This window comes from Myotis yumanensis, unplaced genomic scaffold (assembly GCF_028538775.1).
Source record: "Myotis yumanensis isolate MYYU_CA2020_CCGP unplaced genomic scaffold, mMyoYum1.0.hap1 SCAF_5, whole genome shotgun sequence".
Lineage (NCBI taxonomy): Eukaryota > Metazoa > Chordata > Mammalia > Chiroptera > Vespertilionidae > Myotis > Myotis yumanensis.
Window position 1 is genome coordinate 33489355 of NW_027223756.1, and position 19452 is coordinate 33508806.

The 19452-nt window shown below is 38.2% G+C and overlaps 1 protein-coding gene across 2 annotated transcripts in view; it reads right to left on the minus strand.

The window, feature by feature from the left end:
• The window catches only part of SEC24A (SEC24 homolog A, COPII coat complex component), a 64404-nt gene that overhangs the window by 35023 nt on the left and 9929 nt on the right, over positions 1-19452 (minus strand). The window contains exons 2-7 of one of the 2 annotated variants that reach the window (XM_070414981.1): positions 11258-11734; positions 5221-5391; positions 3189-3266; positions 2482-2642; positions 2018-2190; positions 484-586 (exon numbers count right to left, since the gene is read on the minus strand). In XM_070414981.1, the coding sequence (XP_070271082.1) occupies positions 484-586; positions 2018-2190; positions 2482-2642; positions 3189-3266; positions 5221-5391; positions 11258-11734 (1163 nt within the window). The remainder of the gene's footprint in view (positions 1-483; positions 587-2017; positions 2191-2481; positions 2643-3188; positions 3267-5220; positions 5392-11257; positions 11735-19452) is intronic. The other variant, XM_070414982.1, reaches the window with a different exon arrangement.

The window sequence follows — 19452 nt, forward strand, 5'->3', positions numbered from 1 at the left end:
ACAGGCCTTATACGTTCCCACCCCTATTCTAAAACAAATTATTTCAAAGTTTCTTCATGTTATAGTAAGAGGCTTACTAAGTTCTCATGAAAGAACTGTCATATTTAAATATTCAATTAAACTTTGCAATTATGCTCCTATTTAAAGTTTATCCTACATTAAAAAAAAGTTGTAAAGTCTTAATATAAAAATATCAGTAAAGGCAATAAAATCCTATCATCAATTGAAGGTTTGTTTTGGGAAAATCAATTCACTTAATGCACTGATCCTCTCAACAGTAAGTGGCCTATGTCAAGGTCCCAGAGCCTTAGGACAAAAGTGAAAAGGCTTTTTTGAGGGAGTGGGGGTAGGGTCGATAGGAAGGATTTGGGCCCCTTTTCTTCTTTTTTTAAAACAGCTTCCTAAAGAACAAATTTTATTCCAAGAATGGTAGAATGGGGAGACTGGGTAAAGTATTTTATAGGTAAATAATTTATAACTTACCATTAGGTCTTTGAAAGGATGAAGCAGCAGTCCTAACGGAAGTTTGGCTTTATTCAGTAAGGCCTGAGTCTGAGGAATGCTAGTCAATGTACATCGAAATAACCTATATTAAAGTAAAAATGATGTATCAGTTGTTGCTATGATTATTTTTGAACAACAAGAAAAAGATTTAAAAGGTACACATTTTGCCCTGGCTGGTTTAGTTCAGTGGCTAGGGTCGGGCTCAGACCGAAGGGTTAAGGGTTTGGTTCCCAGTCAAGGAAACGTATCTCGTACCTTGGCTGATCCCCAGGCCCTGTCAGTGTGCATTGGGGAGGTAACCAATCAATGTGTCTCTTTCTCTCTCCCCTTCCTCCCTCCCTACCACTCCCTCTAAAACTCAAAAGAAAAAATACCCTCAGATGAGGATTAACAACCAAAAAATGGGTATAATTTTAACACTGGATCAGATTATGGATAAATAAAATATTTCAACAGGCTCTCTCAAATTTTATCCCATTTAAATCCTACTCAGAAAGAGAGGGTAGATGGTTACAATCTCTAGTATACAATTAAAGAAAAGTCTCTTCTCTGCTTGTGTGTAAATCTAGACTATCAAATGACCCATTTCTTTGTGTGTGTGTGTGTGTTAATCCTCATCTGAGGAAGAGAGAAGGAAAGACAGAGCGAAACATCAATGTGAGATAAACACATTGATCAGTTGACTCCTGTACTTGCCCTGACCAGGGTCCAGAGCAGGGAGGAGCCTGCAACCAAGGTATGTGCCCTTGCCTGGAGTTGAACCCAGGACCCTTTGGTCTGCACGCCGATGCTCTATCCACTGAGCCAAACCGGTGATGATCCAAATTTGCTAAAGGTTCTAAAATACTATTTATAACAAAATTCAATTTCTCAGAACATCTTTGCTATATATATTTAAGCCTATATGGTCAATTTTAAGAAAAGAGTGTTATAATTATGTGTTTTTATAAAAAAATAATTTGAAATGAGAGCACATAAAGGATTATATAGAATTAAATCTCCGTACTTTGGACTGAAGAAATAATATAGCTATCATAATGATAATGAATATCATACCACCTTTTTTAAAAAATATATTTTATTGATTTTTTACAGAGAGGAAGGGAGAGGGATAGAGAATTAGAAACATCGATGAGAGAGAAACATCCATCAGCTGCCTCCTGCACACTCCCCACTGGGGATGTGCCCGCAACCAAGGTACATGCCCTTGACCAGAATCGAACCTGGGACCCTTAAGTCCGCAGGCTGACGCTCTATCCACTGAGCCAAACCGGTTAGGGCCACACCACTTTTATAGCTGATAAAGGCAGCAATCATCTCAGAAGTTGCAACCCTATTTCTGAGCTTAGAACATTTCAAGTATCAATTAAGTACGCAACTAAGAGTTGTTTTCTACCCGCAGAACTACTTTCATAAATTAATATATCTGCACAACTTGTTTATAATATATGACTCCAAAGAAATCTGGAAAATTTTTAGAATGAGTAAAATGTAAGAAACACTGAAGCCTTACTCTGGGTTACAGTTGAGTCTCTGGATATCTTCATGCAAATTTGGAACCGGAGGCTGCAAAGGTGTTGACGGAAGCATGTTTCTCTCATGAAGAAGGTTAATAACTCTTAGCCCGTCTGGATGTAGACTCAATCCACTCATGCTTGCAGTTAAATGATTAGCACCTAAGGAATTCTAAAGATGTATAATTTCAAAGTAAGTAGTCTTTATAATGTCTTCAGTTGAAAACAGAAGTGTATAAGGACATAGTTACTTAATTTCTCTCTAAATAAAACTATAATCTAGACTTTCTGATCAATTTTTTGGTTCTGGAGATATGTAACAGGACAAAGGTCTTATGAAATATCCACTATTATTCTAATGGTTTAAAAATGTTCATTATACACGTCCTGAAACTTTTTCATGTATTTACAGTTTAAACAAAAAGGTGGATAATGAGTAAAAAAACAGAAACAAAAAGTTTACCTGGGTAAAGGCCTGTGGCCCACTTGGGTAGCTCAAGGAAGAGGGTGGCATTCCGGTTGTACTAGGTGGTTGTGTGTTCTGATAACCAGGTGGTAAAGAGGGATATGAATATCCAACACTTCGACTCATTGTAGGATTCTTATCAGTAAGCTGTGGTGTTGCTAGAAACAAGGTAACTTTTAAGTTCTATTTTACACTCCAGAATACTTTAAATCAACACAGAGATCCATTAAATCATAAGAATTATAATTCTAAAATCCTTTTGATAAGTTAATACTTTCATTTAACACTTTTGTAAAATAAGACAAATACTAGCAACAAAGTAATAGCAATGATTAAAATCTACTTAATGTAGACTACAACTATAAACACAAAAATAAGATTTATATAGTTCATTACTTTTATATGTATGAAACTTTGTATTCAGATGAAAATTCTAATTTAAAATAACTTTAATGAAAACATACTAAATGTTCAATTGGTTAAGTCAATTTAAATAAATCTAATTGATAAAAATACTTTATAGTCATAGCATCATAATAATAAAGCCCACAATCCCAACTCCGAGGGAAAAAACTAACAAAAGAAATCTATATGCATGGAGATAAAAAATGCTAACAGTAATCATTGTGTGGGACATTATTATAAAGATTTCTTCTTTGTTTTCTAAAATGAACAAGAAGAAAAAAACTTTCATAGCATCTCACCCAAGAAGCCACCGCCTTCAATTTCATCATAACGATTGTGAACCATCATAGATCCATTATTGGTACTTGGTGTTATACCTAAGAAAAGTTTATTAATATTTACATTAGAACAACTGTTATAATTTCAATAAGACTGGAGCTAATTTAAGATAACTTTTCAAATGACAAATATAGTTTAAACCACAGCCCAAGAAAAATGTCAAATGTTGAAATAAAATTTTAAACAATGCCAGTTTTTAAATGTACAAAATATACCAAAGTAGCAAATAATTTTATAAACTTCTAAAAAGGATGGTCCTTTGTGGAGTGTACAAAATTATATACTATCTGAAAGATTTCAGCATTTGCAAGAGTAGCATTACAAACCTCTTAAGAGCAATACACACTGAAAAAAAAATCAGTACTAATTAAAAATAAAATAATGAGAAAATAACTTTTTTCAAAATATGGAAAAGGTAGAATTTAGAATTAATCTGAAGGTGATATACATTAATTAGAACAACTGCATCAGTCTAGAGAACCACCACTAAAATTTTTAAAAAATCTTTTTTACCCCAATTTGAAGAGTTAAAATTAAATACCAGAGGCATCTGCTTATGAAGAGTAAAAATTTACTTCTAGGTATGTACGCTATTTAAGAGCTCAAATTCAGGTACAGAAGCAACTAAAATCAGCGACTAGCATCAACCTCTAGCACCTAAGTACAAAGGTGCTAACATTAATAGTTATTTTGACACCAAATAGGTAATTTTAAAGGTTTCAATACAGTTGACAACTTCTATGCAATTCTCAAGACCACCAGATTTTAGCCATGAGTTGATACAGAAAAACTGTTTGCAGCCCTAGCTGGTTGCTCAATGGTTAGAGCGTCAGCCCTTGGACTGAAGGGTGATGGGTTCGATTCCGAAAAAGGGCACGTAGCTCCTCTATTCCAGGCTTGATCTCTATCTCCATCATGGGAATGTGCTGGAGGCAACCAATCAATGTGTCTCTCTCACATCAATGTTTCTCTCTCTCTGTCTCTCCCCCTCCCATCCACTCTCTCTAAAAATCAATGGAAACATATCCTCTGGTGAGGATTAACAAAAAAAAATTGTCTGCAGAGAGCAACTGATTGATATTTCTCTCTCATATGGATGTTTCTCTCTCTCTCTTTTCCTCTCTCTCTAAAAATCAATAAAAACATATCCTTGGGTAAGGATTAAAACAAACAAACACTTTGCAGAAACAAACAAAAACAGTGTGTATATTTTTAATTGGTTAAAATTTTAAATAATGTGGCAACCTGTGGGACATTGCTTTATCATTTTGTTATTCATTGTTAATACCATTCTTTTCAAACTACTTACAAATCTCCCCCCCACACACTTATAATTCTAGAAAAAAAGGAACTGCTACAAGAAAAATTGTATTTATTGTATTTATTAGTAGGATATAAGTAATGGTTTTTCCCCTCCTTTTCTGTTTTCCTATTTCCATATCTTGCTGCAATGGTTATATCACTGCTAAAATCAAATTTCTTATTTTACAAAATATTATTTAAATTAATAAACATTTTAAAATTATATCTGAAGACAATGCTTTAAGACATTTTATTTATATAAAAATTCAAAATGCTTGTTTATTTAACTTTGTATTTAGATTCATAAATATTTGCTAATATTTACAGTAACAGTGACAATCAAAATGCCACTTCCATGGAAAAAAGCCAGTATATTAAAAGAATAGTTCTAACAAAAAAGCAGGAATTCTTCTCTCACCTCCCTCTCCCAAAAGGCACCTAACTTTATAACCACAGCAATAAAAAAAGTTAACAGCAGTGGTTCCTGAATGCTAGTTCACAGCCCAGCATACATAGGACTGTGGAATTTTGAGGAAGTTCTTTAAACTCTAAATTTCTGAAGGCCAACCCTGACCAAAACAACTAGATTTTCTGAAAAAAATATGATATGGATACATAGATTTCAGATAATATTCATTCTTCTACCCTAAGTCAAACCTTTAGGACTTGACTTGGTTTTGCCATGCTTACCTTCTTGGTTGATAGGTGAATTAAATGAGGGCTGAGGCACATCCCTATGTGATGATTTCTGAGGACTTAGGGCCCTCACTGGAGGTGGTCCTCCAGTTGGAGGAGGCCCAAGAGGAACTCCTGGTTGGAAAGTGGTAGGCAGAGGTGGATTCCCTAAGGGGGGTGCAGAACCTATGAAAACATTGGTTTCTCACGTTACTTAAGAATTTAAGACAAAGGCCAAATAGCCTTTCAGTAAATCTGAGTAACTTTGAAATTTTAATTACAACCACCAACAAATTACCAGAAATATGTTAACTTCCCAGGTTTATTTTATTTTATTTTTTTAAATATATTTTATTGATTTTTTACAGAGAGGAAGGGAGAGAGATAGAGAGCTAGAAACATCGATGAGAGAGAAACATCGATCAGCTGCCTCCTGCACATCTCCCACTGGGGATGTGCCCGCAACCCAGATACATGCCCTTGACCGGAATCGAACCTGGGACCCTTCAGTCCGCAGGCCGACGCTCTATCCACTGAGCCAAACCGGTTTTGGCAACTTCCCAGGTTTATAACTTAATTTATATGCATACTTTACATCTTGCCAAGTCTCTCCTATAGTAAATTATTAAAGCAGTATAAACTCAACATCAAATCACTTATAAGATAGAGACAGTGCCCTCTTAATTGATTAATTTTTCATTGGTCGCAGTTTCAATAGGCCACATCAAATATTCCAGTAGAAATTAACACGAATAAAATTTTATTAATGACCTATTAATATAGTCCATTCAATTAACATTGATTAGGTTTAAAGTTAGTATTGTAAATACTTTGTAATTTGTTAGTATTGTGATACTCTAAATTCTCTAAGTTTTATTTCATTCTGCTTCATTTTTATTGGCGGTGTATAACCTATTAAAAATGAGATTGTATATTTGTACCTTTCAATAACCTAATGATAATCAACAGTTTACTTTTGTCCAGCTGGCATGGCTCATTGGTTGAGCATCGACCTATGAACCAGGAGGTCATGGTTTGATTCCCATCAGGGCACATGCCTGGGTTGCGGGCTGGATTCCCAGTGGGGGATGTTCAGGAGGCAACTAATCAATGATTCTCTCCCATCATTGATGTTTCTATCTCTCTCTCCCTCTCCCTTCCTCTCTGAAATCAATAAAAATACATTTTTTAAAAAGTAGTTTACTTTCAATAATGGTTTAAATACTATATTAAAAACATTCCCTAAGCTTAAAAAACAGGAAATGATTCAAAGTTTATGCATATGCCTTATAGGTCACTATCCGAAAGGTATAAAAATACTCATCAAACTAAACTAAGAATTACATGATATTTGTTCTGGTATCTACCAGTATTTTCACTGCCTCAACTACACCAATTTTCCATTAGGACAATTAAGTTCTGGCTAGTGTAAAAAACATTATCAGTTACTCTTGAGGAAATTCTTCTATGTGATATCAAAAGTTCCAAAACCCACAACCATCTATTCACTCAAGTCAACAGTATTACTTCCACCTTCTCATTTGCCAAAGAGAAGGAACAAAGTCTGCAAAGTAGATAAAATAATACTGATAAGTATGTGATTTAATTTTTCAGCCCAAGGCTTTTTTTATCCTCTGAATTTGTAAATGAAATAGATAATAAATCTTACTTTATAATATATTCTACAGTTAACCCTGTAATTTTGTACAACTAAAGGAATAAAGATAGGCAAATAACAAAAATTTTCAATATGCTTCTTCAACAGTATTCAATTTTCCAGGGCCAAATTGAAAAATTATTGTATTACTAAACTTTATGGCTCCCAATAAGACTAATCAGTGCCTTGTTGACAAAAGTGAAGACAAAGATTACTACCATGTAACACCCTTATCAAAGAAGCACCCACACATATCTTTCATATCTTTGGCAATACAGACAAGTCAAAGGAACAAAAGGGCAAGGTACAGTACCAACTCAGCATGAACAAGAACGTATGACACATCTGTTCACAAAAATGTAACCACCTAATGTTTAACAGCATTCAAGTGAACTTACAGAGATTTTTCACAACTTTCAAAAGAATGCTTTTGAATACAAAAATATGCTACATTTTATAGGATAATCATTATTTTTTCAAACTGCATAATTCTTATTTATAACAGTAATAACTAGTGTTTTAGAACCTGTCTCCTAAGATCCCTAAAACTAATGCAAGGATGCTAACAGATGGACTATTAGGGGGGAAGGGGAAGAATTTTAATATGTGGACTAGAAACTTAGTATACCTTATATACAGTTTTGAAATTGAACAACCAGGCACCTATTATTAATGATGGGTTGAAAAAAACAGAGGTCAAACATGAAGAATTTTTTTTCTCATAAGAAAAAAGAAGGGTAGTCATACATTTATTTTAGGTTCATTTCATTAGTTTATTTATCTTTCTCCTACTTTTACATGGAAACCTTCATAAGTAATGACACTTGCTTATGCCTCTTTCACCACATTTGTGCTGCAGTCAAGGTGCTCTATCTGAATGTTTCTGTTAGCGTCAAAAATATTTCAGATTATTGATCGTATGTTTTTAAACAAGAAGCTACACTTATTCTTTTTTTATTTTTTAAATATATTTTTATTGATTTCAGAGAGGAAGGAAGAGGTAGAGAGAGACAGAAACATCCATGATGAGAGAGAATCATGAATTGGCTGCCTCCTGCAAGTCCCCCACTGGGGATCGAATCCGGGCATGCGCCCTTGACCAGAATCGAACCTGGGACCTTTCAGTTCGCAGGCCGACACTTTATTCACTGAGCCAAACCGGCTAGGGCTACACCTATTCTTAAACACTTTTTATATAGTACCTGTTCCCAAATTATTTTCTTTTCTTTTTTTAAAAATATATTTTATTAAGTTTTTACAGAAGGAAGGGAGAGGGATAGAGAGTTAGAAATATCGATGAGAGAGAAACATCGATCAGCTGCCTCCTGCACACCCGCTACTGGGGATGTGCTTGCAACCAAGGTACATGCCCTTGGCCAGAATTGAACCTGGGACCCTTCAGTCCGCAGGCTGATGCTCTATCCACTGAGTCAAGCCGGTTAGGGCCCATATTATTTTCTTGTGGCTTTGGGTAAATGATTCAGGCCTCAGAGTTATTTCTTATAAAAGAGACTGTTATGAAAATTAAGATAACACATATAAAAATCTGGCAAAGTGCTGGAAAATAATAAATATTAAATAATTGTTACATATAATTATTAATTATGAAGTGAATATTCATTAATTTCAACTGACTGATGCTCACTCATGGTGTCAATAAGAATAAGAATAAGCTGAAACCGGTTTGGCTCAGTGGATAGAGCGTCGGCCTGCTGAATGAAAGGTCCCAGGTTCGATTCTGGTCAAGGGCATGTACCTGGGTTGTGGGCATATCCCCAGTGGGAGATGTGCAGGAGGCAGCTGATCGATGTTTCTCTCTCATCGATGTTTCTAACTCTCTATCTCTCTCCCTTCCTCTCTGTGAAAAATCAATAAAATATATTTAAAAAAAGAAAAAAGAATAAGAATAAAAGTAACCAGGAGAGCCCTGGCCAAGTGGCTCAGTTGGTTAGAGCAATACACCAAGGTTGTGGTTCAATCCCCAGTTAGGACACATACAAGAGTCGATCAATGAATGCATATATGAGTTTCCTCTCTCTCTAGAATCAATAAATAAAAATTTTTAAAAATTAAAAAATAGCCGATACCGGTTTGGCTCAGTGGATAGAGCATTGGCCTGCGGACTGAGGGGTTCTGGGTTCGATTCCGGTCGGGGGCATGTACCTGGGTTGCAGGCACATCCCCAGTGGGAGATGTGCGGGAGGCAGCTGATCGATGTTTCTCTCTCATCCATGTTTCTAGCTCTCTGTCTCTCTCCCTTCCTCTCTGTAAAAAATCAATAAAATATATTTTTTTTAAAAAATTAAAAAATAAAAGCAACCAGGAGAATTTTGGTTCTAACAATTGTGGGTCAAAAGATTTTGACAAAGAAATTAAGTTTCTAGGAATAGCCTTACGCTTTACGAGGCCAAAATGCATTCATCAGGGTCAATGGCTGATCAAGGAGGTAAGAAAAATAAGTGGTTTTAGCAGTTAAACTACAAGCCTGATGAAGTGTATATAGTATACGCAGTAATACACATGAGTACAAAAAGGTAATTATTGTTTACTATTTCACTTGGATGCTTTCATAATTCATTTCCTTGAGGATGTCTGCTGAGCAGACTCAACCTGCATATCCCGATACAGCAGCGGTTCTCAACCTGTGGGACGCGACCCCTTTGGCGGTCGAACGGCCCTTTCACAGGGGTTGCCTAAGACCATCCTGCATATCAGATATTTACATTACGATTCATAACAGTAGCAACATTACAGTTATGAAGTAGCAACAAAAATAATTTTATGGTTGGGTCACAACATGAGGAACTGTATTTAAAGGGCCAGAAGGTTGAGAACCACTGCGATACAGGGTTTTAAATGCTTTTCAAAGTAACACTACTAATGTTTAAACAAATTTTAATAGTTAAATGAAGTGGATATGATCAAACATTGAAGTTAAAAATAAAAAGATAAAAGTCAGTCCAAGAATATATAGATTTCTTCCCAAAGTGATGTACAGCCAAAACAACCTTGAAAACGAAAAACAAAGTTGGTAGGGCCAGACTTCCCAAATCCAAAGATCACTACAAAGCTACAGTAATCAAGATGTTTGGCGCTGGTATAAAGATATAGACATATAGATCAATGAAACAGAATTTAGAGTCCAGAAATAAACCCTTACATTTATGAGCAATTGATTTTCAACAAGGGTGCCAAGAAAATTCAATGGGAGAAAGAATAGTTTAGCAAATAGTCCTGGGACAACTGTATCTCCACATGCACAAGAATGAAGTTGAATCCCTACCTAACACCATATAAAAAGAAAATTAACTCAAAATTGATCAAAGACATAAATATTGGAGCTAAAACTCTTAGAAGAAAACATAAATATAAAAATATGTCCACTGCTTTTTTTTTCTTCTTCTTTTTGTATTTTGCTTATTGAATGCATTGGATTCTTTTTTTTTTTGCCACTTTATTCCTTTTTTATTTTATTATTATTTTTAATCCTCACCCGAGGATATTTTTCCATTGATCATCGATTGATTCCCTCCTGCACGGGCCTTGACCAGGACCCGGGCCAGTGGAGGAACCTGCAACCAACGTACGTGCCCTTGACCGGAATCAAACCCGGGACCCTTCTGTCCATAGGCCAATGTTCTATCCACTGAGCCAAAATGACAAGGGCTGATATTGGTTCTTCATGTCTACTGCTTTCTGACTGCAGTTATGCTCAATAACATTCCTCACTCCGAAAGTATGATCTGTTTTGACATCTGAGATCCTACAGTTTCTGGGGCCAAAAACTGTCTATGCCATAACAAAAAGATAACCCAAGTCTCAAATCAAGACCAAAGAGAGCCAGAAGGTGTGGCTCAATGATTGAGCATCAACCTATGAACCAGAAGGTCATAGTTCCGATTCCCGGTCAGGGCACATGCCTGAGTTTCGAGTTCGATCCCCAGTGTGGGCATACAGGAGGCAGCCAATCATTAATTCTCTCTCATCATTGTTATTTCTACCTCTCTCTCCTTCTCCCTTCCTCTCTGAAATCAATGAAAATATAAGAAAAGAAAAGAAAAAGACCAAAGAGAAACCATAGGGGTTGATCTTCCCTAGAATACAAAACAAAACCAATTTAATAAAAGTAATGATCAGTCCTTAAGGGAGTGGTTCTGCGTGCATTCCAGAATCCCTGAAATACCATGAGTGACTCAAGGAAACATAGAGGATAAGATACAAAGCAGGAACAATCCACAATTTTAAGTTAACTTAAAGGTTAGAGAAACAGTTTATTTAAACATTAACAATGATTTAAAAAATCAATAGTCTTACAATGGTTTTAAGACTTGAAACATTAATTCAAATGTCTAATTAAGCAAAAGTTTCCCATTTCTATATTTTAAAGAACTCTACCTGATTTTATGAAGTTGTTTTGAAGTGAAGGATCTCCAGAAGAAACATACTGATGACTTGTCAAATTTGTATTCCCAGACATAGTTGGTCCAGTTGATACACGAGGATAATGGTTTGTCTGTGATCCTGTGGATGGATAGTTATACTGCCAATTCAGAGGTGGCGGTACATTGGCTCCAGGATGAAAGCCACCAGAAGGCATTGGTGTAGCAGCTGGGTTCTGAGAAGCATGTTGTGGCATTCGGGGAACAGGACCACTATGGAGTGAAGGTGTCACTGCATTAGAAGCCACAGGTGGTCTATGAAGAGTCTGCCCAGGTCCCTGATAATTATTTAATGGAGTAACAGTCTGAGAACCACCATAGTTCGACTGTCCAGAGACTGGATTCAAAGTCTTTGCTGGTAATAGATGAGAGTAGGATCCTGGAAGCTGAGAATTATATCCTTGTGCAGACAGCAGTGCATTTTGGATAGGACCTTCCAATAAGAGGAGGAAAAAAAATCAGTCTTGCAAACGAATAAAGCAATACTTTAAAAAATACAATAAAATATATGGTATTCTTACAACTCAACAATAAAAAGACAAATAACCTAATTTAAAAATAAACAAAGGAGTTAAATAAACATTCAAATACATTTCCAAAGAGATATATAAATAAATAGCCAGTAAACACATACAAAAACAGTCAACATTAGTCACTAGAGAAATGCAAATCAAAATCACAATGAGATACCACTCACACCAAATAGGATTGTTAAAAAGGAAAATAGCAAGTGCTGACTAGGATGTGCAGAAAATGGAACCCTCATTCAATGCTAGTGAAAATGTAAAATGGTGCACCTACATTGGAAAACAGTTTGGTAGTTCCTCAAAATGTTAAACACAGTTATCATACAATCCAGCAATTCCACTTCTTGTCTGCATAAAAATTTATACGCACGAATATCATAACATCATTATTACTAATAGTCAAAAAGTGGAAACAACCCAAATGTCCATAAACTGATAAGTAGGGGTACAAAAGGGAACCAATGGAATATTATCTATAATAATAAAAGCATAATATGCAAATCGACCAAACAGCAGAACTGTCCGGACAACTTTCCAGACGACCATGCTATGACACGCACTAGCGCCAGGCCAGCCAAGGCAGGTGTGATGCGATTGGTCGGGGGGTGGGGGGCCCACCATCACCCTATGATGAATTGCCACACAGAGGGAGGCCCAGGCCACCGGCCAGCAACACTGTGGCAGGTGTGAGGGGCCGGCCAGTGATGGCCCTGCAGAGGCAGGCCCAGGCCAGCCAAGTGATCGCACCCCATGCCTGTTGACCAGCAGAGGAAGGCGACCGGTGGCGGGGGAGGTAAGGGGGCAGTGCCGCACAGATGGCAAGCAGTAGCAGCGGTGGGGGTGGGGCCAGCTGCAGGCAGCCGGGAGAAAGAAAGCCCCGATAGGCCCTGATCGCCAGCCAGGCCTAGGGACCCTACCCAAGGGGTCCTGGATTGCGAGAGGGCGCAGGCCAGGCTGAGGGATACACCCACCCATGCTCGAAATTCGTGCACCAGGCCTCCAGTTTGGTCATAACAGGAATGAAGTATTGACAACACACTACAACATAAATAAACCTTGAAAACATCATGCTAAGTGAAAGATACTAGTCACAAAGGGCCATACATTATATGATCCATTTATATAAAATGTCCAGAGTGAGAAAATCCACACACACAGATGTAGATTTATGGTTGCAGTGGCTAGGAGGAGGGGATGGGAAGTGACTACTAATGGGAATAGAGTTTCTTTTTGGGGTGATAAAAATATTCTAAAAATTGTAGTGCCCGGCTGGCGTGGTTCAGTGGTTGAGCGTCAACCTGTGAATCAGGAGGTCACGGTTTGATTCTTAGTCAGGGCACATGCCTGGGTTGCAGGCTCGATCCCCAGTGAGGGGTGTGCAGGAGGCAGCCAATCAATGATTCTCTCTCATTATTGATGTTTCTCTCTCTCTCCCTCTCCCTTCTTCCCTGAAATCAATAAAAATGTATTTTTTAAAAACCTGATTGTAGTTATGGTTGCAAAACTCTGTCAATATACTAAAAAACATTGAATTGCACATTTTAAAACTGCTATAAAAAATTAATCAGACCCAGCCGGTATGGCTCAGTGATTGAGCATCAACCCAGGAACCAAGAGGCCCCGGTTCAATTCCTGGTCAGGGCACATGCCCCAGTTGCAGGCTCAATCCCCAGTAGGGTGCGAGCGGGAGGCAGCCTATCATGATATTTCTCTCTCCATGTTTCTATCTCTCTATCCCTCTCTCTTCCTCTCTAAATGAAATAAATAAATTAATTAATTAATTAAATAACCCTTAAAATCAGCACTTCCATTGAGGACTATACTATTATTTCTGTCCATAAAAATAGGCAATAATAAAAAGAAAAATCAATCAACTTTTATGCATATATGCATAACCTGTGGAAACAGACAACGGGGTGGTGAGGGCCTGGGGGTTGGGGGACAGGGACGGGAGCTGGCTGGAAGAAGTTAATGGGGGAAAAAGGAGGATCTATGTAATACTTTCAACAATAAAGATTTTTAAAAATACAATTAAATAAATAACTTTAAAAAAATTCTTTATTGTTGAAAGTATTACATATGTCCCCTTTTCCACCGTTGTTCTCTCCCCGCCTGCCCTGCTTCCCAGCCCTGGCCTTTACCACCACCCCCATTGTCTGTGTCCATTGGTTATGCTTATAAGCATACAAGTTCCTTGGTTGATCTCTCCCCCCCCACACACACACCCTGCCCACCCACCCTCCCCCTGCCTTCCCTCTGAGGTTTGAGGGTCTGCTCAATGCTTCTATGTCTCTGGATCTATTTTTTTTCCCCATCAGTTTATGTTGTTCGTTATATTCCACAAATGAGTGAGATCATGTGATACTTATCCTTCTCTGACTGGCTTATTTTGCTTAGCATAATGCTCCCCAGGTCCATCCATGCTGTTGTAAATGGTAAGAGTTCTTTCTTTTTTACAGCACATAGTATTCCACTGTATAGATATGAAACAGTTTTTTAATCCACTCATCTGCTGATGGACGCTTAGGCTGTTTCCAAATCTTAGCTATTATAAATTGTGCTGCTATGAACATAGGGGTGCATATGTTCTTTCTGATTGGTGTTTCTGATTTCTTGGGATATATTCCTAGGAGTGGGCTTACTGAGTCAAATGGGAGCTCCATTTTTAATTTTTTTGAGGAAACTCCTCTGTTTTCCACAGAGGCTGTGCCAGTTTGCATGAGGGTTCCCTTTTCTCCACATCCTTGCCAGCACTTGTCATTTGTAGATTTGTTAATTTTTCACAGACCTATAACAAACTCTCCAAAAATTTATATGGAACAAAAAAAGACCCCGAATAGTCACAGCAATCCTGAGAAAAAAGAATAAAGTTGGAGGGATCACAATACTAGACATCAAGTTGTATTACAAAGCCACTGTTCTCAAAACAGCTTGGTACTGGCGCAGGAACATACAAATAGACCAATGAAACAGAACAGAGAACCCAGAAATCAACCCAAGCCATTATGCTCAACTAATATTTGACAAAGGAGGCAAGAGCACACAATGGAGTCAAGACAGTCCCTTCAACAAATGGTGCTGGAAAAATGAAACTTGCCGAAACCAGTTTAGCTCAGTGGAGAGAGTGTCGGCCTGCTGACTGAAAGGTCCCAGGTTCGATTCCGGTTGGGGAGCATGTACCTTGGTTGTGGGCACATTCCCAGTGGGAGATGTGCAGGAGGCAGCTGATTGATGTTTCTCTCTCATTGATGTTTCTAACTCTCTGTCTCTCTCCCTTCCTCTCTGTAAAAAATCAATAAAATATATTTAAAAAAATGAAACTTGACCACCAACTTACACCATACACAAAAATAAGCTCAAAATAGATAAAGACTTAAACATAAGACGGAAACCATAAAAACAAGAAAGCCCACTGCATGGGAGAACATATTTGCCAATGTGACATATGATAAGGGTTTAATCTCCAAAATTTATAAGGAACTCATACAACTTAACAAAAGGAAGATAAACAATCCAATCAAAAAATGGGCAAAGGACTTAAACACTTCTCAAAAGCAGACATACAGAAAGCCGAGGCATATCCTATATAATAAAAGGGTAATATGCAAATTGACCCTAACAGCAGAACAACCACTGGAACAGTCACTATGAGGTGCACTGACCACCTCTCAGTCCCTTTCCCTGGCTGGCAGGCTCCGATTGCATGATGGCCACCCGCAGCAGGGGCGGGGCCAGCGACCGGGCAGGAACAGTCGACCTCTTGGTCCCTTCCCCTGGCCATCAGGCACCAATCACCTGATGGGGAACGGGTAACTAGGGATGGGTGGTGGGGGGGAGGGATGGCTGTAGACAGCTGGGGAAGATGGCCTTGATCACAGGCCAGGCCTAGGAACCGTACCCACGCACGAATTTTATGCGCCAGGCCTCTAGTCAATAAATAAATATATTTTTAAATATATTTTATTGATTCCCTACAGAGAGGAAGGGAGAGAGACAGAGAGTTAGAAACATCGATGAGATAGAAACATCGATCAGCTGCCTCCTGCACATCTCCCACTGGGAATGTGCCCGCAACCAAGGTACATGCTCCCCGACCGGAATCGAACCTGGGACCCTTCAGTCCGCAGGCTGACCCTCTATCCACTGAGCTAAACCAGCTTCGGCAATAAATAAATATTTTTTTAAAATTAAATAAAATTAGGAAATAAGACGCATATTTTTAAAAATATGGTACTCACATAAACTTAAAAAAGTCTTTGAACTATTTATGCTTAAAAGATATAAAAAGAAAATATTTATCTTCTATTCATACCTCCTTAGTCCATGCAACCAATGTACAAATGTCATCAGATTAATTTGAATCATTTCATAATTATGCAATGCTTATACAAACATACATAAGTCTGTGTATATATAGAGAGGTAAATTGGGAGGCCTACAGAAACATATATATGAGTTGGAAGGAGGAAGTTAGTCTATATACATTGCTCTCCAAAATAAAAAAACATAGGTATCCTTCCAGGACAAAAGAAATAGATCCAAATGTGTTAGCTGCAGCATTGTTTATAATAATGAAAAATTGGAAAGAAATGAAATATCCATCAACAGGAGATAAAGAAATTGTAGATTAGTCACACAATAGACTGTTTGTCAATGAAATGAATAAGCAACAGGGATAAATTACAAAAAGAATATTAGGAGAGGGAGAGATAGAAACATCAATGATGAGAGAGAATCATTGATTGGCTGCCTCCTGCACACCCCCACTGGGGATCAAGCCCGAAACTCGGGTTTGTGCCCTGACCAGGAACCAAACCCTGACCTCTTGGTTCATAGCCATGCCAACCAGGCTCTTATAATTTTCTTTTCTCTAGCTTACTTTATTGTAAGAATACAGTATATAATACATACAGCATACAAAATATGTGTTAATTGACTATGTTATTGGTAAGGCTTCCGGTCAATAGTAGATTATTAGTCATTTAGTTTTGGGGAAGTCAATAGTCATATGCAGATTTTCGACTGTGCAGAGGGTCGATGCTCCTAACCCTGGCATTGTTCAAAGGTCAACTGAGCCACACCACCAGGGCTCAGGTTAATTTCTTAATCTTCCTATCTATAATTAAGGGTTGTTGTTTTTTTACTGATCCCTGTCAAAGGACTCTGAAGTAAGAAACATATCTTAAAAATGTGAAATGTGACATAGGATTCCAATGGAAAAGTGCTTAAAGTATTTAAATAGTGAGCTTTGGTCTGGAATCATCTACACTAATAAAAGAGAAACATGCAAATTGGTGTCACTCCGCTATGCCCACCAGCCAATTGGATGAGTATGCAAATTAACCCAACAAAGATGGTGGTTAATTTGCATACACAGGCGCGGAGCAAAGACTGAAGGCTCTGGCCGGACTGAAGACTGAAGACTGAAGAGGCTTGGCTTCTCCGCTGCAGCTGGACCAAAGGCCAGGGTCCCAGGTGCCAGAGGAAAACTGGTGTCAGCAGCCAGGGGAAGGAAGGCCTATTGCGCAAATCTTTGTGCAACAGGCTTCTAGTCTACACTAATAAAAGAGAAAGATGCAAATTGACTATACCTTCACGATGCCCACCAGCCAATCAGGAGCAAGTATGCAAATTAACCCAACAAAGATGGCAAGTTAATTTGCATATGCAGGCACCAAGTGGCTGGGGGTGGGGCAGGATGCTTGTGTAGTCAGCAACGACGCAGGCGTTCCGCACTGCCCCAGCTGCTCCAGGGCCTCTGGGCAGCGTGGGAAGGTGGAAAGGCGGCTCCGGGCTGGAGCCAAGGCAGAAAGGTGGCTCGGGCCAGAGCGAGGGCGGTGCTGGCCGCCAGGGAAAGGAAGGCCCATTTTTGTACGAATCTTCGTGCATCGGGCCTCTAGTTTTAAGATAAGCAGACTAACAGATTGGCCAGGGAGAAAAGGCCACTATTCAATGGCAACACCAATAAGAAGCCACCAATGGGAATGCTAAATCTGTACTTTAGAAACAAGGGCGTGTTCTGAGTCCCATTAGACTGACCTTCTTTGAATATAATCAGAAAGCAGCTAAACAGTGTGACTTTCTTACCATATACACAGGTTTTAAAAAGTTTCACTTTCCCTAAATTTTACCCCCTCAATGTTTATATAACCCATTTATGTAGTCATCTTGAATCCTTTGAACACATGGGGTAGGAAAGGAGAGAGTAACATAAATAAGTTATATCTCTGGCTGATCTGAAAAACATCAAATCAGAGAGATATGCTCTGTGAAATCAATTACTTATGTTTTCCAAGAATACTTTGCTTATATATTTGTAATTTATCAAACACTAATAGATTAAATAAAGAATCGGCATATTCCAAAAAAAACTCTAAAGATTCTGGTACCCTGAGAAACTGTAAACTTAGAGCAGCTAAGCCAATTTGTCCCAAATCACACAAGTCAAGGTAGTTCACTGAACTCAGTCATTTTCTGTATATTCAAACACTACAGTGTGGTGCATATTCAATTTCTGGGAGTTACTATAGAAAACTATCTAAAAGAATGTCATAAGTTCTATACAATCAACTTCCTAATAGTACAAGGTCACTCTATACTAGTGATTTTCAATCAGTGTGCTGCAAGAGGGGAGGGGGAGAGGGAGAGTGGAAGGGGAGGGAGAGGAGGAGGAGAAGGAGGAGGGGGAAGGAGATGTTGTTCCACCCATCTATGCATTCTTTGGTTGATTTTTGAATGTGCCCTGACCAGGCCTACAACTTTGGCATATGGGGACAATACTCTAACCAACTGAGCTACCCGGTCAGGGCAAGACTGCTTAGCTTTAAATCTAAGTTCCACATATTTGGGTGGTTAGCTGCATGATCTTGAGCTAGTTGCTTGACCACTTATCTCAGTATGCTTGTCACTAAACATAACAGTTCTAAACTCATAGGACTGTTTTGAGGATTAAAGATGATGCATATAATGCAGCCTAGCACAGTAACTAGGCACAAATTAAACAATAATTGTTAGATCTTATTGCTACCATTTATCTTTCAGGAGCTTCCAATGTATCAGCAGAGACAAAAAAAGAAGCTCAATGTCATATATTCTAATAGAGGCATGTAAAGAGTCTTATGAGAGTCCAAAGTTACTTGCCCCACTGAAAACATTAAAGGGAACTCAGCCAAGAATCAGTCTTATAAACCACATGCCAATGGATGTTGTTGTTGTTGTTTTCTCTCTTTATTTAGAGAGAGAGAGAGAAAAGAAGGGAGAGGGAGAGAGAGAAACACTGATGTGAGAGCTTAACATCCATTGGCTACAGGAGCCTACCAGGAATCGAGCCTACAACCCAGGCATGTGCCCTGACGGAGAATGGAACCATCAACCTTTTGATGAACAGGACAACGCTCAACCAACTGAGCCACACTGGCCAGGGTGACCACATGCCAATTTTATTCACAGCATGCTTTGATCATGACTAGAGCCTTCTTATTTTAAATATACAATCATAACCATGGCTTACATCATAATGAAACTAAAAGAGATCTATATTTTTGTCATACCTAAAATAGAGATGAGTACAAATCTAGAATTTAAACTGGTAACCAACCCTCCACACACATACTCTATTGAGTTT